Genomic DNA, 27,018 nt, shown 5'->3' with positions numbered 1-27,018 from the left:
CAGTTATCTATGAAGCCCACATCGTGTGCTGGACACCACCTCGACAGCCAGCGGTTGAGTGATGACATGCGGCTATACATGTCATCACTGGTCTGATTTGGGAGGGATCCAGAGAACGTTATATAATGCCATCTTTCCATGATGGCGTTATATAACTCTCAGTCTCTGACTGGTCCCAGTTCAGATATATTACTTTCATGTGTAGAGTTCATGGCAGACATGAACAAAACAAACATAACAAATCCACACCTGAACTCCTCTGTGTTCTAAAGAGCAACAACAACAAAAAACAAGAGACATTCATCCTCAGTCATAACAATAAAGACAGAAGTTCAGTTATTTTATGGATGATATATTTTCCAAACATTTCTTTATAAAAATAAAAGTCCTCAAATATATATACAATAGAATACCTTGTGATGATGCATAGTCATGGCTCGTGAATGCACACAGTGAATCACAATAAACCGTTTAACACAGATACATATATACATACACACATTGCAGTTTGGACCAGTTACAGGACTAAAACAAAAAAGCTGATTTCAGAGCTTCTAAACATTAAGCAGAGATAATTAATGAATAACCTGTGTTCTGTCAACAGATCACAAGTTTACATAACTCCTGGACATTGTTAGAGTCCCTTCCAAACACAACCTAAATGATCTTTAATCCTTAATGTTCACTATCAGTAACTAAGCAGCTGAGCAAGTGTTTGTTCTGCATCAGTATAAGGCCACAAAACAGAAACTGAAGAGAGACTTTACTTAGTGACAAGTTGTACAAGACAAAAAAGGTTTTAGAAAAAAAATACAAGTCATACTCCCACTGACTGATTCACTCTTACAGCAGGAAAAAGAATACATGTCCTGTTTTAGGTAGAAAAAAATATCACAACACTTCTCTTTGAACATGTTGAGGCACTTTTTGTTCTGATGAAATCTTCCTGCTGGCACCTTGTGATCTAAGACCTGATCAGCTAAGTAGAGCCCATAAATACCTATTCAGTAATCAGCGAAACTGATCCCTTAGATTACAATGAAATGTTATTTTTCATGTGAGGTTAAGGTTGTAATTATTGTAAGAGTTATATCCCGCTGTGAGACATGGTGTCTAATGCTCTGATCAGACCTACCATCAGTTAAATTCCCCTCTCCAGAATTCTCTCTCTACTTCACACCTTTCTGGAACTGTGAGGTTGACTCTGTTTGTCCAACTGGTTCATCTCTTTCTCTGTCTAAAGCATGTGTGAAGAAAGCAGGAAGAGATCTAAGAATAAGAAGCTGGCTCCGGACAAGGAAGGACCAAGACAATCAGGAGCCGGTCTTCTCTTTTATCTCTTTTGGTCACTTCAGCTTTTGTCCACTATCAGGCTAAAATTCTGTTGTGTTTAAAAAGTATACCTAGATTTGAAAAACACTTGTGAGATTTGTAGGCATTGTTCTAGAACTTGTTTGTTAACGCGTACCTAATTTTTATTTTAAAAACAACAGTCCTTGTAGAGCCCTGCCACCATATTACAACATTTATCGGTTAGGTTAGATATGAAACGTTGGCAGCTTGGTTTGGTATAGAAACCAAAAGTACTTGGTTAGTTGATGTTCTAGACTAAAATAATGTTTCAATGTGGACTTAAAGTTTCACATAGGAAACAGACAGAAGTCTCCTGAGTATAGGGGAAAAGCGAGGGTCCATGTGTGCGAGTTCTGAAGATCAAGAGTCACCATGTCAACATGTTCCCTAACTCCCTTCAATGACAGGACACTTCATGGCCTGAAAGTGCTGGGGGTAAGAATTCCTGCTGGCTCAGACTCAATCACTTGGAGGCGCGGTAGACGGCCAAGTCAAGCGGCTCCCTGGAAGGAATGCACCAATCGTCTGCCTCCAAACTCAGCTTGTAGTTGCGCAAAGCGGTCTTGTTAAAAACTGGCAGTCTCTCCACTGAGTCTGTGGACAATGCCTAGAGACACACCAAGAGAACACATTATAATACAGCGCATGGTTTTCATCTAAATATAATAATTAGTTTAATTATAATGCTAGCAAACTGATAGAAACTTGGACATTTGGCTTCAGTTTAATCTAGAATATGTGCCTATCAATGATGAAATTAGCCTATACAATAAAATGTATTGTGTGTGAATGTTACCTTTAGGTGTATGACGGCATCAGTGCCGTAACCTTCCATAGAGTAGAGCTGCAGGTCTCCTTGGAAGTAGCGAGCGTAGAGACGAGAGATGGGCAGGCCATAGCCAAACCCTGCCTGTAAACACACAAACACACACACACACACACACATACACACACACACACACACACACACACAGGTAAGCTCTTCTGATGTTTTAATAACGTGTTTGAATGTGTGTGTGTGTGTGTGTGTGTGTGTGTGTGTGTGTGTGTGTGTGTGTGTGTGTGTGTGTGTGTGTGTGTGTGTGTGTATGTTGCTCACCAGTGGGGCTCTGTGTTTTTCTCCAAAGGAGGGTCGAGGAGCTGTCGAGTACATGTAGCTGAACAGACGCTCTGTCTTTCTGAAGGGAACACCACCTCCTCTGTCACTCATCTGCAAGAGAAGCAGAGATGATGATGAAGACCTGACGCTGAGAGCTGAGCACTCATGATGGAGGTAAGAGCAAATTAAATGCAAGGCCTTCCTCACATTTCAGGATTTTAGCAGTCAAATTGTTTTTTTTGTACTGACATTTTTCTTCAGTCTGGATTTTTCCCAGTAAACTTTTAACTTATGTTGAAATGTGAATCTAAAAAGCTCAGTGTGATACAGATTAAAGTAGCATTCAGATAATCGAACATGAATTGTATAGTATAGTAAGCAGTTAGCATCAATAAAAATGTAAGAAACTATTCATTTCTGTGAACAATACACTGACATAAAACTAGGTTTTGAAATGTACATTACATTTTTTTGGTTACTTGCTAATTTTTGCAAACATGCGATAGACTTTTGATGTACCATGAAACTGTTGTGGCAGTTGCACTTACAGTTTAGAGAATGTTAAGACTGTTTTTAAAAAATAGCCAAAAAGATAGAGAAAACTGTAACCACATAAATGTTGTACTGTTAAGGAAAGGAAACTGATTTGTTCAATAAAAAGAGATTTTTTTTCAGGTTTTTATTTCTGCTTTTCATTTAAGGGTCATTTTGAGACACAGTTTTTCAGTTGGTAAAATGTAGCAGGCAGCGATAAATCTAAATACAGAGATTCTACTTACAAAATGGGTGATAGTTGTCTATGGGTATACTTAATAGACAAATGGCAAATAATCATCAAATAATCAACAACTTCTAGGAAGCTGCCTTACTTCACAAACTGTCTCTGATGATGTCAAATAGGTCTCACTTTGGAGTCAGCAGCTTTAATTTGTTAAAATGCCAGCTTAGTTTTACTGAGGTTGAGTATTGAGTAAAGGTGCGCTGAGCCAATCCTGTCTTAATATGGATGCAGGCTGTGCCAAGATCAAATGATGTCAGTGAATATGCTTGTGGAGGTGGGTGGTTGATCTCTTGATGATACCAAGTGTTTATGGGCTTTATATAACTAAATGAAAGAGCTGAATAAAGTGAGTCAGTGTAGCAAAGGGCAAAGGGCAAAGGGCAAAGGGTCACAACACGTCATTCATATCAGAATGAGGATAAGAGGAAATCATTCAGTCTATCCTTTCTTTCTCTTCCAACAGTCCTCACATCATTAACAGTGCTTACATAATGAATGTGTAACATTCTTCAGCAGTACAGGGAGGGTTTATACGTTTTTTGTTTCTTTTTTTAAGTAAGAATGTTTTAGTCGTGCCGACTTAGTAACTATTCTTGGTTTGGCATTTGGGGCATTTACTGTAGATAATACGTCTCTTGTTCAACCTATGATGTGTTAGAAAGCTTATTTCAAGCTCTAATAACGTGTGCTAAGCGGGGGTTCTAGTTCTTTTCTTGTCTTGCATTCCTTTGCAGCATTGACACAGAATTCAAATTCCTTGATGTGACTTGATAAGGTGTCATGCTGTTTTCATGATAAACCGCTGCTCTTCCCTTTGCTCTTTCTTCCTACTTAAGTTTACTTTCTGCAATGTTGTCTTTTTCTGACACAGAAGCAACAACTTACCGTGATTGACAGGTCCTCTCTACCAAGAGCGACCATGACCTTGATGGGTGGGAGGGTCCTGCTGGCCTCGTGGTTCTCAATGGTGGCTCTCATGGAGTTCTATAGAGAGGAAACAGAAATGTTTACCAGCTAGTAGGTGAGGTACAAAATATAAAACTATCATGGTATTGGAAAAAACACTACAGTGGCCCTTTAAGTTCTAGTAAAGGCTCCTTTAATACTAAAGCATATATGATAAAGTGTTTCTGTTTGCAGCAGCTACAGTTTTATTACCTTGAAGAGCTCAAAGAGCATGTGGTACAGGTGAGATGGAATATAAGAGATATGGATTGGATCTCTTATGTTGTTGGCTAGAGGAGGGGGAAACAAAACAACAAGCAGGGCTTTAAAAACACACACACACACACACATTCAAGGCATAAAGGTCATATAGTGGCTAAAATGTGTTTCACTGCAGACACCATCCACAGACTGTTGTCCACAGACGTTCTATCAAATACACTGACTACATAAATAAGCATCTAATACAGCCCCACTTCAAACTCCTCCATTAGTAAAGCTTTAGGCTTTTCTTTTTGCGTCTCACCATTCATCTGCCTGAGCTCCAGCTCTGGGGCTCCCAGGTAGTACTGCTCACAGAGCAACTTGGCACTCTCATAGGCATCTAGAGAGATGAAAAAAAGGTTATTGTTTGCCCTGTGGACAGGGACAGGAAGGATAAACAGATTTGATACATACAAGTTGATTTTAAGAACAAACAGCAAGTGTAATGGTCACAAGCAGGCTGCCCAGACTCGTTCTGTTTTTAATACTGAAACTAGGCCAGACTGGATAAGCAGCCTGCCAGCTCTGTCCCAGTTATCGACCTGATTCATTTCATAATATGAGGAGTTCCTTTGCTCCATTACAGATAGTTCTTGTTATACAATAAGAGAAAATGAAAATACATAGCCGTGTTTTTCTTTAACAGAAGACAACTACAGATAAAAATACAAATAATTAAAACAAATCATCTCATTTTTACCATCACACAGCAGCCGCTACATGTATGTGCAGGTCTGACTAACAAGTTGTTCTTTAAAAGTCTTGCTGGAGTTTGGACCTTTCCTAACATTGAGCCTGTCCGTGTACCGTGTAGGAGAAGAAGTTGTGCCAGAAATTCACAAATCAAAAGTGATAGTTGGTGGGAGGTCTGTAAGCCAAATGTTACATTTAGGCCCCTCTACTAGACGAATCCAGCTACGATAAAACCAGCTTAAACAAGTTTTACACCAGTCCACTTCTGAAGCAATGTCACGGCTTCAGACAATTTTCCTAATGCTGTAACAAAAATGTAAAACTCAAACTTTCTCTCCTTCTCATTCTAACAGAATCTAACATGTTTGTTGTGGTTGTATTTTTTTTGTCTGTTAAATGACACCGACGATGTCGTTGGTAACCAGTATACAAAGTGTCAAACAAAGTGTCCACACTAGGGAGGACGGTAAACCATGGAGGGAAGGTCACTGTCCTCATGCCCAACTGAATGTAACACAATAGTTGAAGATTTGCTTGCTGTTAAGTAATGTAATGATGTAAGCATGTCAGCCGTAAGCTCCAGTGAACCAGTATACTTTTAAAGCAGAGAGTAAGAAAAGTAACTGAACAAAGCATTTGACTAGCTTGTAATGTTAACCTTTCTAATTTGATGACCTCCATTTTTCATTTTCCTGTTTTTATACAAATTTTGAGTTACATGTACACATTGCTACTACACTAGTAATAAAACTGTGAAATGTTTGTATGTAACAACAATTAAACAACTAAAACATCCTATTATAATGGATGAAAGATGTAAGGATATTGTAAAACAAATTTAAAATTAAATTTAAATTTTTTTTTTAAAAGATTGATAAATGAAATAATTTTTCAACATCATGGTTGAAAAATTAAGAGATTTTATTGAGACATAAATTAATTGAGGGAACATTTTGTGATATTAACCGCAATTCTAACAAATTGAGACCTACTCTCTTTATTTCAGCCTCCTTTTCTTCTTACCTCGTGCAACCTCTGTTACATCACATATGGAGTCAATACAGCCAATGGTGTATGGGTGGGCGGGGTTTGTGTTGCCATAGAAGACGAGAGCTGCGAGAAAGTAGAGAAAAACAAAACTGGTGATATATCTTCCTACTACAATTGCCTCTAGTAATGAATGTGGGTGCAACTTTAGTGCCCCAACCGTGTATACTTACTGTGCTGGTTGATGAGCATGCGGATGGAGATACGGCTGGTGTAAAAGCGATCGAGGAAGTACTGGATGTTGTGGTCGTTATTAGCATCCTGCTGACCAAAGACATCTTTGTACTCAATAACTCCCTGAGCCATGGTGGGGACCACCTCGTTGTGCCGGTTTCTGATCACTTCCAAGATTTCCACAAACCTGAGTTGGTGACAGAGGAAGTTAGGTTGGAAAAAAAAAAAGGAAAAGTCCAGATTAAGTCCAGACCTGTCCTCTGCTCGTTTACTTATTTAAATCTGTGTTACACTCACGTCTCAAGGACTTCCTGGTCATCAGGGTTCTTGTCCAGAAACTCAAGGATCTCCATCAGGCTCTGGATGTACCTGCAAGAACATAAAAACAGGAGAGTCACTGAATATTCAGCATGTCTGATATCACAAGAGATAGAGTTGGCTTGATCATGGCAGATAAACATGTATACACATTAAACCCTGCTACAGCCTGGTAGTATTATGGGTTCATTCCAATGGGTGAACAAGAATGAAAAACAGAGAGAGAGAGAGAGAGGGAGCGAGAGAGAGAGGGGAGAAAACAGTGTGGAGAATGTAAACACAGCTTTCCATCAGCATCGACATGTGTGTGTGTGATGACGTAATGTGGGGAAAATAACACCAATGTGACTCTTGTTCCCTGAGATGACCCTCCTCCCAGTCAGTCACGAGAAACTGAGCAGCAAGTCCAGGTTGCTGTATCTTATTAACAATTCATTTTCTATAATATGATTATTTCTGCCACGGTGTAAATTTCTGTAATTCATGTCACGTTACATCAAAAATCATTTGTAAACAAAGCATCTTCTTCCTATTGATGTGTAAATAAAGTTAAAGGTCAGATTTGTGAGTTGATTAAATGATTTTGCTGATTTTTCAAATAAAATAATATATAATCATCCTTTTTACAGTTTGTTGCTGTGACCTTAAATATTGTGCTTTGTTAAAAAAAACACAAAAAAACAGATAACTCTCAGTTAGTTCTTCATTGAGTGAATAAATCTGTCTCAGATCCCTGATTGACCTGAGAGTTCTCTAAATAATTGAGAACTATGTTCCAGAGACTTCATAAACAGGTCGGCTGGACTCTTCTAAACATACAGGATGTCACGTTTCAGTCATTAGACCTTTAAGCTGTGATTTAACCGAGGCCAGCCACTGTATCTACAACGGACGAGTCATGAGATTAACACTGCACTGTATCCATCATGATGTGTCTCCTATTACATTCAGGTCATCCGGTCACCCCTCAATTCCTAGAAAGTTCCTGAAGCTATCACAACATGCTATCAGGAATTGGAAAACACAGAGAGGGATTTAGGTTCCATGGCAAAATACTTAAGAATTTTTAAAATAGCCTCTAAACATTGACACTTAATCAAGCACACAGTTTGTTTGCTTTTTACAAAAACAAGTTGAATGTTACCTTGAAAAATTGAAGAGTTTTAACATTTTGTGTGTCTACTTTTATAACCTCTCCCACTCTGTTAAAACATTTCATATTCATTATTATCTGGGTTCAAACTTTCAATACCTCTTACAGTTACTTTATTCTTAGAAGTGACACTGTGCCTGTTTCTCATCCTGTCACCTGTTGTGATGCTACTGTTGTGAACGTGTTGTTCCCCTCACTGTAACAACATCAGGGAGCGAGAAAAAAGGAAGAAAGGGAGGGCAGGGGGGATAGAAGAGTAACTGGAACAAAGTTCAACCCACACACACACACAACCCCACCCCAAGCCCTCTGCTTGGAAATGTAATCTCTGATTATATCTGGGATAACAATGTTGGACTGCTCTTTATTGCAGTCATATAAATGAAAATCTCAAATATTGGGTGCTACTCTCTGGGGAGTTTGAAAAGACTTTCACAAGTCTTGAGATTGTGGTCTGTACTAAACAGGAAAGTTTAATGTTGTGCTTCAAGTAAGTTTATGAAAATACTCATGGCTTGACAGTAGCATAAACAGGTATTACTGCCTTATTTGCCAAGATGTTAACGTTCTGCATAACATTTATTTTATCAGATGTCACCAACTCAAGTGCAATATGTTATGTAAGGCATTCCGAATCATCAATAGTCATTCTGTGAACACTCAGCAGTTTATCTCACCAGCTCTGGACCAGCTGGACAGAAGGCGTGGACCGCAGCCGGTCTGGAAGGAGGTTGATCTCCTTCATGATGTTGGACAATCGCACAGGGAGCTCCTGACGAAGGAAAACAAACGATGTGCGCTCACAGGCGTTGGTTGAACCTGCAGAATAGACAAAATTGGATTCCAATTGAATGGTTTGGTTACAAAATGTATAAGGCCATGAAATAAGTTTGACTTGGTAACCTCAACATAAGGTCCACTGGCTGGGTTTTTTGATGGTACATTCATACATAGTGTATGTCTCACATACTTGATCAACAAGACAGGGAGTGAGATGAGTGAGTGATTGACAATTCAGTAAAAACTTAAAATGGTCTAAAGTTAAGAATAATTACCCAATACTTATTAATGACTACACGCAGTGAATAATCATAATATACATACTGGACTGTAAAAACTACATAAGAGTGGAGATGAGGTCTGAACAGTTTGTGTTCAAACGAAAGTCAAACCTTTGCCTGCTTTTCTCTGAACCTCTCCTTTAAATGTCACCTGGTTGTGTTTCTCTGCAAGTTTCAGTGTACATCAATCTGTGTGACATTGACACTGTAACTGTTACCTTTTGGGGTGCAAATATCGCCAATGTACATAAAATCTATATTACATGAGCGATAGAACTGCAAAAATCCATCCCTCTCTCTCACTCTCAAAGTCTCTCTCTTTGTTTTTCCCTGCAGAGTATGTGAATGTCAGTTGACCCTCTCCTGACAGCAGTCAATAATAACACATAGTTACATGACAGGTTGAATTAGGGGAAATTGTTCACTAACAAATTGCAGATGTCATTAGTGTCATTAGAGTGTTATAATAGACCAGATTTGATCAAAATTCTCTTCAGGCATTCAAGAGATGTTGCATTCACAAGGATAAACAATGACATCACATCAGTAATGTTTTTCTCATCTTTAAGGCATTTTTGTGTCATAATCATTTATCTCTTAAGTTATGGTGAAATCTGTTTGTAGAGAGCTGACCCTGACCTTTGACCATCAGATCTAATCAGTTAGACTTAGGTCAAAGTGGACATCTTTGCTAAATGTAATAAAGTGCCTTACTGGTTTTACAAACATATATTGTTTACCAGGGTGGGACAGACTTAAGGTTGCAGTGACCTTTGACCTCACACTAACAATTTCTTATCAGTTTATCCACAAGTTCAACTGGGTGTTTGTTTCGGATCGGAGGCTATTCACTAAAGGTGATCCTGAGATGTGTTCACAGGAATAGTAGGGTCAGACTTATGTGACCACAAAAAAAAAATCTCTCAGTAAAGTATAGGCTACAAAAAAGATCCCAATGTCACAATATCACAATGTGTTCATTTGGTTCACTTGATTATCCTGTTACCTATACGTAAAATAACTTGTGGAAAGAAAAGAAAAGTAGCACCCTTTTTCAGGATCCTTGTCCCCTAAAAATGTTGGGATAGTGGCATAGACAAGGTAACCATCGTTTGCCCCTGTCATTAATGTCATTATCAAAACAAAAAGATGTGTAATGGAAATTTCTGTATACAAGAGTTTGTTTGAACAAAAGTTCTTGAGTCAAGTAATTTGTCTTTGTTGTTCTGTTTGCAAAGTTCATAGAAAGGCAGGAAGTCATACAGAGGTTTTTTTGTAAGAGGGAAGTGATGAGGAGGCCTCTGAAGAACAGCAGTATTTTGTAAATGTCACAGAAAGTTAGATAGTTTTAGCACATCAGCGTAATGAAATCTCCATGACAGTTGTCACCATCATCATAATCATCACCACCGTGATTGAACACACTGGAAGTGTTAAGGTTGATTTAGACTGGTGGTGTGAGGCGCACCCAAGTCCGAAGCATCAACTTTACATGCTGAAGGCAATTCGACCATTTTTTTAATAGATATAACACGTTATGTTTTGGACACGTGATGTCAACCTTTTTCCTGTCCCTATGGAATATGTAGGCTATTATACTTCAAAAACTCGAATTCAACCCAACCATAAGAATGACGAGCCAGCATAAAGAAATATAAAAACAAGTGAAAATAATAATTTATATTATTATTATTGTTATAATTATGAATACTTCTTTTATTATTGTAAATAAAGAAAAAGAAAACAAGTGTTCAGACTACAAATAAAGTTCCGAGGACGTAGGTACTCACCGAAATCCAAGAACTGCTTCATTGAGAGAGGAGAAGGAGAGAACTTGGAGAAATGATCGATGTGTTTTGGTACGTTAGCCAACGCTGCAGTCTTCATCAGAGACCGAACAAACTTCAATTTACTGGTCATCCTCAAAGTCTATCGAACAACATAGAAAATACGATGTAAAAAATACGATTTCAAATCATATAGCGTCAAAATGGACAGTTTGCCTAATTGTTGTTGATTCAGTTGAGAGGTCTCGAAGAGGATGGGAGTCTGCAGCTGCACACAGGGAACTGTTACTTAATAGACGATCCTAGCCAATGGGAGAGCGGGGTGGGCGGTAGCCAGCGAATTGGATTCCAGGAATCCCGCTGGTACAGTGGGAAGATAGTAAACAAGGAGACATGAGTGTGACCGGGTCATTGTCGTGTTTTACATAACGTTTCCTCCGTCTGATAAACACCGTGTGTAGCTGTATGCTGCCATCACAGTGGTACGGACTGTAAAAATATCAACACGACCTGAACCATACGGGACACACGGGACGGTTTGCTACACCCTTTGCCTCTTGTGAGACATAACAACATCTGCAACACCTACCCGACCACCGACCCAAATGCATCGCCATGTTGAAAACAAAAACACACATACACAACTCAAAAACTGTTAATCGATAAGTAATATTTACAAATGACGAAAGACGCAGTTTAGTGATATTTAAGGCTCATCTTAAATTGTTTCAAAGGTTCTTGTTCAGTGACAATGACCCTAATGGAGTCACATATTTTTATTTCTTTATTAATATTTAGATATATTTGTTTTGGGAGGGGCTTGAGATATTTTTCAACCTTTAATGTAAGCTGATGGGACACTGCAGCAACAGAAGTGACCTTGTATTTTGGTCTTTTTAAGTGCATTTCACATTCCGGTTATGATTTAAAGAAAGAATGGATTATTTGATACAGTTTAAGGATTGTTTTACAGCTTGCTAAACTGAATTGCTAGGTTTAATGTATAAAGAAGCACTTGAAGGACTATTACAAGTTTGAAAAATTAAAAAATATATATAAATAATGGCTTTAGTAATGGCTTGGAGGCTGCCAAACGTCAGCGCTTTACTCGTGGCTGGGAGCTAAAATTCATAGATTAGGTGGTGGGGACAAAACTGCATTGCCTCAATCCTGGGACTGAACTGTACTGCAAAGCCTTTTTTGGCTGGGTAGATATGTTTAAAAAACATTTTAGTTTAAAGCTTAAATGTCTAAGTATTTAATGTTTGTGTTTTGTTGAATGAAAAACTGCAGATATTAGGTCGTATCATTTAATAATTTTCTCAAATGCAGTTAAGGGATTCCTAGTGGGAAATGCTCCTTGACTCCTGGCTGAGAAAGTTTTTTATGGAGATTTAAATTGAAAGACCTCTAAATCTTTGCCTTTAATCCAAGGTTTTTCTGCTATCAGAAAAGTAAAGTGATTCTGAGCACCAAATAAGTCTGTGAAAACGGAATTGGAGCGTTTCAAGTCCATACAGCGAAAAGAGTGACATAAGGAGTACATTTAATAAGTGCCCACATGTTGTATGCTTAAGAAATATAACGTAGTAGTAAATAAGGCAGTTGGTTGGCCATTCCTGTTGCTCTGAAGACTCATGCCAAAAGTCTAAATCATTTTTGCTTTAGTGAATCAAATCCTATGACCAATGTAAGCGTTCATACCTTTTGTGGCTCAACATGCATGTGGAATAGAAATGTAAAGATTTTAGGATATTTTAAAGATACCTCTCCACTCTAGCTCTTTCATTGCAATTTGCCTAGAGAAAAACAACTTTAAAGAGCTGAACAATTGTGCAAATTTCAAATTATGATTGTGCTAGACTAATGAATTAGATGAAAAAGTTTACTTAATCTGACAAGTCCTCAGTGTTGGCAACATTTCATTGGATGGATGGATTTTCATTTTGAAATATAACCGATTGGGGAAAGGTTGAATTTGAGAATGTCTAATTATATCATTCACTAATTTTTTTAACTTTTCTTCAGATTGAATTATTTTTTTGTTTTATATTTTTTTAAATAGTTGACTAAAAGCAAGATTGTATGAAAATTGTGGAACATTTGCTGTTTGAATGGAGTGGCAGGCTGTCAGTATGAATAAAATGATGAGTTTAAAGTGTTAATAACTCTGCCCAGTCATTTTATAGACAAAACTACCATGACCATGTTTTATTTTTTGTAAAGTCTCAAAGGTGTAAGTGAGGGAAAAAAACAATATTGTCCTATAAGAACTGAATGTTTATTTAGAATAGTTCCCAAGTTAAAAAAAGAGAAATAGTTAAGAAGAGAGAAACACAGCCAAATCATAATGTATGTTGTTTGTGTTAATGAAAAAATGTTAAGGCGAGTCCACACACCAACTGGCCACTGTGGCTCAGAGTTGGTTGCCTGTCAACTGGAAGGTTGGAGGTTCAATCCCCAGCTCTTGCAGCCACATGTCTGATATGTCCAAGACACATACTTCAAGTTGCTCCCTAGCTTCAACAGCAACATACTTTACATAGCAACCACTGCCAGTGTTTCCCCTACCATTATATTAGATTGTGCTAGACTAATGAATTAGATGAAAAAGCTTACTTAATCTGACAAGTCCTCAGTGTTGGCAACATTTCATTGGATGGATGAAATGTCCCCCCCCCCCCTTGAATGTCAAGTAAAAAAAAAAAAAAAAAAATTGGGCCTTTATTGTTATTATTGTAGAGATGGGATAGTGGATAGAGTGGGAAATCAGGGAAAGAAGTCATTTAAGGATACCTTTCCGATAGAACAGGACAGCCGTCGGCGTGCCCCCCCCCCCCCCCCCAACGCTGTAAACCTAGGGGAAATACTGACTGCCATAGTGTGTGTATGGTTAGGTGTGACATGCAGTGTAAAAGCACTTTAAGTAGTCAGAAGACTAGAAAAGTGCTATACATTCTCAAGACCATTTAACAACTACATGTTTCTGATGTGAATGTTGCATGCTGGGAACACAAACACTAACCTGTAATAAGCTGACTTTAAATTGAGTCTCTGTGGGAAAGTTAAATTATGTCAGTTATTTATTAAATATGAGGAATATTTTAAGGACTTATGAACAACTGATACTAAACTCCAAAGAAGGGCGTAAAAGTTCTACAATGTGAAAAGTGTGCGAGATCCAGGATGTTTTAAGGTCTTTTAAACAGCTGATTTGTGACTGAAGATGTGCAGACACAGTTGAAAGAGTATGATTACCTTTTAATATGTGACATGGGTGAGGATATGTAAACAAAGACTCAATGAAAACACTGATCTCTTTATTGCTATTTAACTGCTGTAAGAACATCCTACAGAGAAATCAAAAAGTCACACTGTAATCAATCTGAGGAAAGGCACAAAAAACTGTAGGAAAGAAATCTGCTCTTTCAGTTTTTACAAAGAGTGATGGTCTGACTGAGTGGAGCACAGTGATCTTTATAACAAAAAAACAAAAAAACAAAAACACCACACTATGATATTGAGAGGATACAAGTAAAAAAGAAATGTACACTTAATATTGAAAATACAGTATCGAGTTAAAATGACACCAGACTATTCAAAGGGCAGATAGGTGTGATCCCACTGAGTTAAGACATAATAAATCAGAGACATTGCTGTACATCATGAAAACACGTGCCAATAAAATGCAAGTGTTTAAAAAGTGTTATATATGTTTTTGAATAGCATTCAACAGTGTGTCATTTTATTAAAGCATGTAAAAAATATTGATGACTCACTCTAAATTCCAGGGTGTATACTTATTAAGAGTTCCAATGAAGTTTTTCATCTATTCACCATGACAATGAATTCTGAAAGGTACCAACCAGAGTGCAGGACCTTCACGCTAACTAGCCGTTTAGCATCCTAAGCTAACCAACACATTCGATTTTCCAATCTCCCTCCTTACCTAGCTCTTGAATTTTAAACACCCTGTATTTTAAGAGTCGCCCATTGGTCGATGCTCTCCACTGGTGGGTGCCATGCACCAATAAGCACTTTCAAAAGGACTCCTACTACTGCAAATCTTATTAACACCTTCTTTTTCCATTTTATGACTTTGAAATCTAGAAAATCTCAGCATCATACTTAGCACCAGCTCTGTTGTGAAAGTAAAGCTTTAGCTTAGCATATAACCTTTTCCCCTTTGATTAAATAGTTCTGTATGTATAAAAAATGTGTAACAGATTAATCATTGATTTCGAAAAAAACATCTGCAGAAGAGCTGTTTATAGAACAATAAAGGATTACATACTGTCAGCAGAGTTACAGGGATAATCAGACATTTGGAAGTGAGTTTTTTTTAACATGCTCTGCAAACCCAACATGGAGAGAATTTACCTAAAAGGCCACTTAACTCAAAGAGCAAAAAGAAAACAAAGTAAATGTCTAGTATAAATGAGAATGTTAAAAAAAACAACTGAAAAATGTTAGACATAAAAACGCACGCCATCAGTGTGAATTGAGTTTTAAAATATATATTTTGATAAAGAGGACTTTTGCTGTTGTTTTTACGATGTCCTCAGTAACTACGTACATTTTTCTTTAGAATTATCATTTTCCAGGGCTTGCTACTTATTGAAGAATGTCTCAGGGGCTAATTGAAATGTGCACTCACATCTCTGTCCTTGCTCTGAAAAGAAGTTTAGACTTTCCTCACAATAAGACACAGCATCGCTGTACAATTTGTCCTGAATTATGATACAAAAGGCATAATAATGAAAATAAGTCATGGATATCATGTATTATCCTTTCAGAGTGTCCTAAATAAATCAAAGTTATACAAATGCAAATCAAGTGAACATATCAGATTTTATTTTGCACGCCAGGTAACCTGTCCTGTTGTCACTGTCTATTAAAAGCTAAAAATAAATGACTTTATACAAGTTTAATAAGAGCTACATTTCATCATTACCACTCTGAATCTTTGTTCTCTATTTTCATTTGCTATGTTTTTTGTCTATTGGCTGCTGTTGCTATGTAAGCCCTTCACACTCACTTTATTTAAAAGCCACAGTGTTGACCTTTTTGGTTATTATTATCTTCATATTATCTTTTCATAATCTTTCCCTTTAAGCTGGCTCTGGTAACATGTGGAGGTAAGCATATTTAAACCCTGTTAGAGTTGATGTTCATTAGTTATTTACTAGTTATGTATAAATAATAAAAGAGAAATAAAGAAACCATGTTTAAGTGGAAAGAATGTTTCTGATGAAATACTTCAAGATGTTCTATCTAGTCTATACTAAATATTTAAAAGAAAAACCTAACTTTGCATAGATAGTTGGACAGTTTCACAAAGATGCTTTTAACTAACACTAATACTGGCTTGCCAAAATAGTTACGATGTTTAGCAAATGTTAACAATCTTAGAATAGCATGATTAAAATAGCTAGTAGCACACAGTACAGCTAAGGATTCTGGAAATGTCACGTTTTGCAGATATTTGGTCATAAGTTTGATGATCATTGTGTTCGAGGATCACAGTAAAACCATGAGGACGGCATGGATGGTCAATCTTTTAAGATAATGTATCTTATAGTGCTGAGATATTTCAGTTCAAACCTAAGCGATGGAAAAACTAGCCAAAAGGTTCAAATTAACTTCACAAAGAGCAGCAACAAACACATACAACCCATTTTGTGTCACCTTAAAAAAACTCATCATTCAACATAAAACTAAAAGGTATGCTATCTAATAGTAAATTCAGCTGTCTGTGATTCAACAGGGCTGAATTTCATATTAGCTTGCGTACATTTTGCAGACACTTAGTCTGTTTATGTAAAACTGAAGAAAAATCTAATTTTCAAATCACCAATAAAGTGTGAATTGCCACGCTGCTGTACTGCCAAGTACAAAGTATCATGATGCTACTGTGGAGTTTACACTTCTTTTTAATAGGTAGAAGGCATGTGATGTGCCAAAATGTTCAATGGTCAAGGCAACACTTCCACTTTTGAGTAACCTAAGAAAAGCCTATAAATACAGTCTGTAAGGAATATTTGACATTTTCATTATAATTAGGTCAAATTGGTAAGGGGCTCGAACCCAAGATACAGGTCTGATGCCCTAAGGCAGGAGGGAGAGGAGGATTATTGTAACTGGACTCTTGCTAGTTTACTCTACAGATCAAGCTATTTTACATAAAACAAAACTGGAATCACATTAATCAAGTCCAGTCTAAAGATGAAACCTGAGCTGCCCCCTCTTCTCTCCACTACATTATCGAATCATAATGTCACTGTCAATCTTTCTGATTTTATACGGCATAATTGAGTGTGACAATATATTTTCGGGTTTGTTTTAGATCCCACGACAGCTGTTTCATCTACAATATTTTCTGTGTGACCATAAAAGATCTCTGCTTTTGTCTAGATAATTAAATATCATGTAATAGCAATTTCTGTATAATAGTTACCATTTGATTGATCTCAATGATTTGTTACAGTGATCTAAGTGTGAACACACAGTTCATAATTCATACACTACCTTATCTCATCTTCATCTTTAAATCGTACGCAAACACCTATTCGATATTGGTATTTAACCTTTGACCTCACAACTTTCCGTCACACAAACAAATGTAGGCTTTGAAGTACTAACGGAGAAAATAAAATAAATATGATAAAAGAGAGTAATAGATGTAACAGATGTGAAGTGATGTGAAGGCGTGGTAACATACTGTATGTGAGAGAGAGTAGAAAATAAAGCTCATTTGCGATACTAGGACCTGCAGTAGAGGCAAAGGAGCTTACTGGCAGGCTCAGACAGACAGGGAAACAAAGCTGTTGTACTGCTCAATGTTTCTCTTCAGGATATCAGAGCAAGGACCGAGGACTCGCTCGAACCGTGGACGGTCCAGTTTGACACACTTTAGGGGTCCGCATGCAACAACGGTGGCAGCACGGGGCCGGTTCATCAGCAGGGCGATCTCACCTGTGAGTCATAGGAAAGACAAACAATCAGAAAGAAGTTCTCACAGAAAAATCAGCCTGCCCATGGTGTCCTGCTTTGTTATTTGTGATTTTTGGTAGTAGTAAAGCTAATTTTACAGTGGAATACATAAATGTATTAGTGTAAATGTAAATGTGTAGTAATCAATCAATCAATCAATCAACTTTTATTTGTATAGCGTCAACTCATAACAAGTGTTATCTCGAGACACTTTACAAGAAGCAGGTAAAATACCTTACTCATTGTTATGTTACAAAAAGCAGGTAAAAGACCTTACTCATTGTTATGTTACAAAAAGCAGGTAAAAGACCTTACTTATTGCTATGTTACAAAGATCCGGCCTATCCATCATGAGCACTTTAGCAAAGCAGCAAAAGTTACAGTGGTAAGAAAAAACTGTCTTATTAAAAGGCAGAAATCTTCGGCCGGATCCCCGGCTCATGATGAAACAGTCTTCACAGGTCTAGACTGCACCGGGCTTGGAAAGGGATAGGGGGAGAGATGGGATAAGATGCAAGTAATAGTATCAATCAATCTTTATTTGTATAGCGTCAACTCATAACAAGTGTTATCTTGAGACCCTAACCCAAAAAGAAGGTAAAAGACCTTACTCATTGTCTTTTAACATTACAAAAGAGCAGGTTGTTGTTTTAGTATAAGCCCCATAATACAGTCTCCTGGTGCTAAGAACAAAGCTGTTGCAACTCAAAAGATTAATGCAAGACACATTTCAGAATTTGGTTGAACAATGTGCTGCCATCGTCTATAATGATTTTATGGAAGAATTTATAGAACTTTTTTCAAGAAGATTACCATATAATTGACATTTCAACATATATATCATGATTATCAGTGATTTACTGCTTCTTCCCTCACCAAAGACCAGCTCAAGGGGGCGGTACTTCACTGTTAATATTATTCCAGCTGGTCTGAGGAGTTTAGCTGCATAAACCCTGCCGGATGTAGCCGTCAGTTTCTTATTAGATAAGAGGCCTCTACTTTTGTCATTATGTAAAGAAAACTCTTTTTTGACATCATTTCAATGTGCTAGCTAAACCTGACTCGGGTATCCAGTAAGAAGCAGGCCAGTTAGTGGGCGGCAAATAGAGACAAATAGTTATAAATAGAGTGTCAAGTTTTAAAAAAAAAAAAATCCCATAAGAGAAAAGGTATGTGAAGACCCTGGACCCTGCAAGTGAATTAGAAATGCAATACTTGTAACAGAAACATGCCCCCAATGAGCAGGGCCTGCATTAGAGAGAGAGATTTAGAGAGATTTACCTTTATTGATCCCCGCAAGGGGAAATTTCAGTTTTTACACTCTGTAGTCATGCAACACACACACAGGCTGAAGTATATACACACATGCACACAAACAGGATCCTATGGACATGCACTAATGGAGAGATGTCAGAGTGACGGAGCGGCCCACAGCGGGTGCTCCTGAGCTGATGGTGGGGAGGGGCTTTGGTGCCTTGCTCAAGGGCACCTCGGCAGTGCTCAGGAGGTGATCTGGCACCTCTCCAGCTACCAGACCAACTTCCATATTTGGTCCGCACTGGGACTTGAACCGGCGACCCTCCGGTTCCCAACCCAAGTCCCTATAGACTGAGCTACTGCCGTCCTATTAGCCTCATGATGGGAAGTTTCTTAATTAGTTTTTAGTAAGTTTCTCTGTCAGTCTGACATCAATACATTCAAACCAATGTATTCAGGGTTTCACACCTTATATTGACCTATACAAGGTTCAGGGATTATTTACTGACCTGGCAAAACCGTAGTGAAAAAGGACACTTTTTTTAATCTGAGACTGACAAACTGTCGATTCAGCTTCTCACAAGGGTCCATTTGACAATTATCTTGGGTAAACTTTTAAGGGGATGCCTTACACTGTATTATCATCATTATCTAATTCTTATCTTCAAAAATAATGCCTGTCACTATGTCTTCATAAGATGTGTGATAGTGCCTGTACTGTAGTTGTCAGATGTGTGAGGGTCTTACCAAAGTAATCTGATGATCCGAGTCTTCCAACCTCCACAAACTCCTCATCGCCGGACCGCCTCTGGAGCACAGCGGCTGTGCCCTAACAGCACAATAAAGACATTTTTAACAACACATCACAAAAAAGATCAAGTCTCGTAATCAAAGACAAAGTATTGATGATTACACAACCCGAGTTCTCACACCCCATCTCTGTTCTGCCATTGAAGGTAGTAACAGATGAGTTACAGGGTTGAGAAAGGATCGGCAGAGCTAGCGGGGGAGAGCAGCGCTGTGTGTGTGTGTGTGTGTGTGTGTGTGTGTGTGTGTGTGTGTGTGTGTCTGTCTGTATCTTGAGCTCCTGTTTTTGGTTTACCCGTAGCGCTTCTGCAACACTGTTGGTCACAGACTGGGACACCAATATTATGACGTTGCTGAATCAACATAAAAGTACAAAGCTGTAATGAAGGGGGAGCTTTGTTATGGCGCTGTTGTGAAATCACACTCTGAAAAAGGAGTTTATAGAAGACATGAAGAGCATGCTTGTAAAACCTTAACATGGCAAAAGCATTTCACAAATTCCTGTCAATACAGTCTGCATTTAGCAACTGAATAATCGAAGGGCATTTTCACATTAGTCACAATTGTTTCGTACCATGCCCCATCACGATTGCTGACCCTACCCCTCTCCCCTTCCGGTCTACGTTCACATTAGTAACATCGTTCCGTACCTGATTACACTTGTGTATGTACACAGTCCAATACAGCAGGTGGCAGTATGCACAAAGTTGGTTTGCAAATCTGCCAAAAAGTAGAAAGAAGAAGCAACCATGGCAACGGCACGCTGGCTAAGTCCATCCTGCAAACTGGATATTTTTGTTATTTCTGAGACACTAACAACGACCCTCCTCTACACACACATCCACTGTGCAGCTCAGAGGATGAAATGTTCCCGTGCTGCACGGATACGACGGTTTTGAAGCAACAGGAGACATTTAGAATTACATGATATAGCAGTCCACAGTTGTGTTTTTATCTCCTGCAGACTGTACTCGAGTACACATGAATCGAGCTCGAGACCACATCTTCAAGCGGACTCTGGCACAGCACCGGAGTACGTTACGAGTACGGTACGTTTGTGTTCACACTGGTGAAATGAACCAGACTTTGGGGTCAAGTATAATCGGATCCGGCCCAGGACCCAAGTGTGAAACCACCCTACAGTATAAAATTCTGTGATTGTGACCATTTTTTCAGCATTGAAGAGTCAAATGGAACAGATGACCCATACCTGAAGCCCCCCCCCCCCCCCCCAAAAAAAAAACAGAAGTAACAACATTCTTCTCATGTAGCACGATACTTAATAAACAGAATTCTTCTTCATTGGTAATCTGACCTGAAGTGATTCAATGACCGAATCCTCTTCAGGAACTTCCACTTATGTGTCCTGCACTAACTCATTCTGGTTCACTAGTGCTTGCAGAAGTTGATGCGTACCTCGAGGATGATGAAAAACTCATCACCAGGCTCTCCCTGCACTACGATTTTCTGTCCGTCTTTAAACTGCACCGTCTCCAAGGCGTCCGCCACCGTCAGCCGCTCCCACTTCTCCAAAGACTCTGTAAAGGAGCAACTTTAGGTTATATACATACACATTCCTGAATATGTCAAAGACAGGTTCATTTTCTAAGACATTATAATCCAGCCAATCAACACAATAAAAAAACAACTTTTGTTCTCACCTAATATAGACACCTTGCTGAGAAATTCCTCATACATCTTGCGCTTTCTCAAGGTGCTCCCCTAAAAAACATAATCCAAATTGTTTTAGTTAAACATACAATCTTATGTTTGTTATCTAACAGGACTCCACACCTTACCATCAGTATTCTCCTGTAGCTGTCTCTGTCTATGCCCCACAACTTGACGTTAGACTTTGCCCGAACTGAAGCTGCACGAGGTGTCCCATAGATCAGAGCCAGCTCCCCGAAACTGCCTCCCTCACTGATGTTTGTCACCCATTCATTGTTTACATAAACCTAGGGGGGGAGAAGAGAGTCAAATACATTCTGTTAGTCCTTCCACTAAACTTGCATCATGACAAAATTAAGCTAGTCTAGGTGGTGGGCCACACTGTACTCCTGAGCAGTGTTTGTAGGTCACAGGACCTTTTGCTTTTGAGTTCAGAGTTCATGTTAACAGGTAAAAGCATTCACACAGCCCACATTAACAGAGCTATTGAAGCACAGTGTAAGAGCTGCTGTAGCATTATTCATTATTCTATTCAACATCAAATAAACGAATCATAAGGGCTTAATTACTTTTTTTTTTACAGCATATTCGATAAAGAAAAAAATGGCAAAGTATTGTTCCTATCGCTGAAGTTGAAGAGCAAAATGTAACTCTGACACCTAGTGTTTAAAATTGATACTGCAGTCCAAATTGAAAACATTAGAGAGCAGTCTCCTCCCGATGTGCACGCAGGTTGCCATGATGTCACAGACACGTAAGCTTCAGTGTTAAACCAGCTCTTCATCGGTCTTGAAACCATTCTGCATTCGAACCTATCTCCATTTTTAAATGGAGTTTTTAATCCTAGTTTGAGCGCGTTTCTGGTCGTGGAGCTTATTAGAAAAAGACAGAGGCTTTTTAGGTCGGGTAGAATAAGTTATATCTGAACCAGTCCTAGCCTGTCCTGCTTCCATCGCTGCAACACCTGTTGGTTTGCCATTTCCTGGCAAACCGAGGGGCAACCAAAATGTCTGTGTGGGGGTGCCTTAAAACCATCTACCTTCTCTGGTCACAACAAATACAGACCATACCGGTGGGAAATTGAAACTTAGAAGGGGGACGGCTGCTGCTAAATCATCTTTGGGGAATACATATTTTCTTGTGGGCAGCAGAACTTACTGTTTCAGTAAGTTCTGCTGCCCACAAGAAAATATGTATGCAACTTTTAAAGCACTAGGCTAACATGTTAGTTCTAGGTAGAATACTTAACTTACTTAATACTTAACTCTCTTAACTATAAGTTATTATAATGTAAAAGTTATCATTGAACACTCCCCACACTTAACCACTGAATCTTAACTAAGACAGGCAAATGTTTACTGGAGCTAAAAACTGCAAAGAAAGAGATCTTACATCCATCTCCCCCTGGTCGATAACATAGAAGTTGTCTCCCTCGTCACCTGGAACAGAAACAACGAGGAGTTCCATGAAAGAAAGTCCAGAAGTAAAACGCAACAATCTGCACAGATATGGTGTAAGAATTCACCTTGTTGGATGACTGTTTCTCCAGCGATGTAGTTGATGGAAAACATTGCGTCAAAAATGTCACTGTAGGCAGAAAACAAGTTTGTTTAGCGGTTTGAAAATGAGTCTAAAAGAATGATTTAACATAGCGGTGCCCTCACCTCCTCTCATTGTCATCCAAGTGGGCAAACAGCACGTTCCTCTCCATGGCTTTGGCCAGGGCAGCCATGCTCGTGTAGTCTTTTGGAATGACCTTATAAGAAAAAAGTTCTTAAGATTTTTGGGTCCATTTCAGTGAATATTAGGACAACCATAAACTACACAAAAATCAATATTGCTATACCCACACATGCATACTAGAAACTAAAACAATATCGTTATCACTCCAAAAAAAGAGATAACTGATTTGTTTCCTCTTACAATATGATGAGACTGCTGATCAACTTTAGGTTCAAACTTAAATCCTGTTCTCTGACACATGAGAGGCAGCTCACCTTCCCAGCGTTGTCCCCCAGAAGCTTTTGTAAATGACACTCACCTTGACTGGCAGGCCATTGTTTTTCCATTGTTTTGAGTACAGATATATTCCATACGAGTTTATACTGTACATACAGCAGTGATCCAACCACAACAAAACTATCCCTGATCTCCCCATTAAGAGAGGCCTCGTGTGAACACACTGATACATAGGACCGATCAGGATCGAATAGTTTTGAACATCTTTTGTTCTTACTTTAAAGAAATACATCTTTTTTCACTATTACTTGACAAATGATCACTAACTCTGTTCACTACTACTGCATCTTTAGTATTTAGTCATGGGAACAAAGAAGTTGTTATTAATATACCAGGGCATGCTGAAATGTTTGAGTCGTTAAAAGATTTTACGTGTTTGTTTGTTTGTATGTATGTGTGTTTGTTTGTTTGTATGTGTGTGTGTGTTTAAGGGTAACAGTCTCTACTGTAACCTTAACCTTTTTGGTTCACTACAGATGAAACAAAACCTTTCCAGTCAGTCGTAAGCCGTTTTCACATATGTACTCCGGATAATATCTAGATATTTACAGGAGGACTTCTCCGGAGATTCTCCCGAACTAGCCGTTCACATATGCTCCTCACAGCGGGGGACTTTCCCTGTCAGAGGGGAGGGGGGTCGGGGGATTTCCTGAGGTAAGACGTGACATAAATAAACAACGCGGAAGTAGCTGACTAAGCAACAGAGTCCTCTACACGACATTATAATGAGAATATTTGTCTTTATATCAATGCTATGTGTAATCCAATGGAATGACAACATCAGTGTTTAGTATGAAGAGATGTGTGTGAAAACAAACTGACACTAACCTTTCGGACATAGGAGGCAGCATCTTCCTCATTGTACACCTCAGCACTGATGGCTCCTCTCCGGCTCCGACCTCTCACCACAGGGTTCATGGGTGGAGACACTTCATCCTCCCGGGAGTCGGAGCGTAACCTAGACCTCTGCTGCACAGCCATCTGCTGGGCCTCCTCCTGCAGTGCAGCAAGTAAACAAATCAACACCTGAGACTACCTACCTGTAATTTTTCCTCCATAGTTTCAAACTGAGCCAAATTTGTATTTACACTTTACTCAAAAAAAAAAAGAGACCTTCAAGGTGTTGTTGATTTGGCAAAGTATCTCTCGCTCACTATCAGTTTGATCCGATAATGTACAAAGTTTTGAAGCTCTTAAACATTTGGTAACTTTATAATAACCATTAGGTAAGAGGATTTTCCCAGCTGTTCAACTGCTTATTCACAAAACAAAAACTATGGAGTACATTTTGTAGACTTTAATGTCAGATAAGTCTATTGTGGTATCACCAGCTAGACTGAATGCATTCATTGAAGGTTAGAGTGGAGCTGAGACACAAAACAGCACAACATCTGAGTCTGCCTCAAACAGCCAGGCTAACATTAGCGCACAAGTTAAAGGGAGTTGGACAAAGGTAAAGAGGAAAACATCAACCCTGAATGATTGTGGCAAGGAATGTCTCTGGTCATAGGTGTTTGGACAAGTTTAAGAAAATGAATAAATGTGTTGATTTTATTTATAAATAGGTCAGCTGAGTGGATGGTATGTGTGGAATTTACTAACTGAGATTTTGAAAACGTAAGTTCCATAATGTTTCATTGTTGGTAGATACAACTTTTTATAAACTGTTGTAGGTTCATTTCTCTTTTTCACATGTTCAAAATAAAGAACTGAAATCAAATATTCATTGAAATGTGGAGAGGGCTAAGAGAGCAAATAAAAAAAAACATTTTTCATTAAGAATGTGTTTTTATAAAGGTCTTTAAAATAAATACAGCCGGTTAAAAAATAGCAGTCTAAATCAGAAAATCTCAATTGTCAGTTCGCACAGGCTCAGATGCCCTGAGCAACCGGTCTCTAGTACTACCAGAAGCTAGTTTGCTTCAAGATATTCACTCATCATCAGTACCTATCATCTGTATAAAACAAAGGTGTTTAAATTAAATTGTTTACTAGAGCACACAGTTTTTTAATAGATCAAGCTTCTTAATGTGGTTCTCAGAGTGAACACAACTGATGGATTACACTTAACATTTTCTTGAACCAGGAGTAACATGCTGTCAGCAGCACTAACCTTTTCTAGTCTTGCAAAATAGTCTCTGAGGAAGGCCATGGGCCGGTCTGGCCGGGCTGTGCACAGTTGGATGATGCAGTCCTTGAGCAGCTGCTGGACATTGTGATTCTGGACATACTGCTCACACACTTGAAGGCCACGCTCCTCATCACCGTTTGCACTGTTTGATGCCATATTTGTCTGGTGACATGGAAGGAGATGGGCAGAAAACACAAAGACAAATGAGGAAAATGTCTACTGCCATTCTGTATTGATATGCAACAGTTACGGTTTACTCTGGACTTGGGGTTTAATTTAAAGGTACAAATAGTACTCTACTAATAAAGAGGCTAGACAAGTGTATGTACTGTCACTTTCAATAAAAAGCAAACAGACCAGGCCTAGAGGATCCTGTAAGTGCTATTTAAACACTCTGTAAGGGTGTGAGCATGGGTTTTCCAATAAGCTGCGCCAACAGACAACATAAATGTAAAAGAAAAGTGTATGTTGACATTGTTCCACTGCAGTTTCATTTGTTAGTTGAAAATCCACTGTCGGTGCTTACTGACACTGCTCTATCTGTAAGCATTACTAAACTTAAAAAAACACTTTCGCATCACTATGGGGTGTAATGAAGCGTATCCGTCCTTCAGTAAGTTTTCAAGATCTTCCCCCTTCATTTCTGAATCGGAAATTACTTCAGCTTCGTCAAGTTTACATTACTTTAATACTGCAAACTCGTCCGAGTCCAGAACTTTCATCCGTCCACGATATCGAGTTGACTAAATATGGAAGCGAAGAGTAATTTGTTGGAAATTCTGAGTGATGTAAGAAAACTGGCTGACGTTTTTTTTCTCCATGTTATTTAACTTAACCTTGAAATGTATCAATGTACCTATCCAACAATACTCAGGCTACTTATTGTCTGTGAATTAAGCGCCTGCGTTTGTAATAACATACAAAATCTTAGGATTGCTCATGAATTGCTGTAAACTAGCGAGTATACTGTTAGCATCGCAACGCTACTAAAACAATAGCAAAAACTCAACCTCTCAGATGAAAGAGCGTCAAGCTTCGAGAAACTGGTTTTTTTTTACGTGTAACAAACAACTATACACATCGTTAACTACATGAAAATCCTTACCAAATGTAAGAGGACGCGAGGGTTCCTTGTTTTTCTTCTTGATAGGAGATCACCATCACTTCCTCCTCGACTCTTTCACAATAAAACATCCTGTGTCCTCAACATCACAGGATACAGAACTGGGTGACTTCCTGTTTCTTCTTTGTCGAGGTTTTCATGGCTGCTAAAATCATGTTATGTCATTTCTTTAAGCTAAAATTAGCGCAAACGTTTAAGTGAGTTTGAGAAGTTGAAGAACATGAATAAATGTGTTGATTTGTATATAGCTCAGCTGAGTAGATGGTTAATTATAAATGGAGAAGGGGGGGAGGGGAGTTGAATATGTTTATACTTATTCCTACTTCTTTTCGGATGTAAGAA

At 38.5% G+C, this 27,018-nt stretch overlaps 2 protein-coding genes across 2 annotated transcripts; both read right to left on the bottom strand.

Moving 5' to 3' along the window:
• Positions 1 to 328: 328 nt before the first annotated feature.
• LOC132995633 (pyruvate dehydrogenase (acetyl-transferring) kinase isozyme 2, mitochondrial-like) lies at positions 329 to 10,958 on the bottom strand. The gene is made up of 11 exons (XM_061065703.1): positions 10,679 to 10,958; positions 8,505 to 8,646; positions 6,654 to 6,725; positions 6,356 to 6,543; positions 6,159 to 6,248; positions 4,705 to 4,782; positions 4,392 to 4,468; positions 4,119 to 4,217; positions 2,453 to 2,563; positions 2,150 to 2,263; positions 329 to 1,960 (listed from the first exon to the last, which is right to left on the bottom strand). The coding sequence occupies exons 1-11, from the start codon at positions 10,806 to 10,808 to the stop codon at positions 1,817 to 1,819; spliced, it is 1,245 nt and encodes a 414-aa protein (XP_060921686.1). The 5' UTR covers positions 10,809 to 10,958; the 3' UTR covers positions 329 to 1,816.
• Positions 10,959 to 13,980: 3,022 nt separating this feature from the next.
• On the bottom strand, positions 13,981 to 26,818 carry prkar1aa (protein kinase, cAMP-dependent, regulatory, type I, alpha (tissue specific extinguisher 1) a). The gene is made up of 11 exons (XM_061065704.1): positions 26,659 to 26,818; positions 25,536 to 25,715; positions 24,251 to 24,418; positions 23,068 to 23,159; positions 22,929 to 22,990; positions 22,796 to 22,842; positions 21,532 to 21,690; positions 21,394 to 21,454; positions 21,149 to 21,270; positions 19,673 to 19,754; positions 13,981 to 17,650 (listed from the first exon to the last, which is right to left on the bottom strand). The coding sequence occupies exons 2-11, from the start codon at positions 25,707 to 25,709 to the stop codon at positions 17,478 to 17,480; spliced, it is 1,140 nt and encodes a 379-aa protein (XP_060921687.1). The 5' UTR covers positions 25,710 to 25,715; positions 26,659 to 26,818; the 3' UTR covers positions 13,981 to 17,477.
• Positions 26,819 to 27,018: the final 200 nt, after the last annotated feature.

Source organism: Labrus mixtus, chromosome 20 (assembly GCF_963584025.1).
Source record: "Labrus mixtus chromosome 20, fLabMix1.1, whole genome shotgun sequence".
Lineage (NCBI taxonomy): Eukaryota > Metazoa > Chordata > Actinopteri > Labriformes > Labridae > Labrus > Labrus mixtus.
Note: the sequence above shows the minus strand (reverse complement) of the source record. Positions and strands in the feature narration are given on the sequence as shown.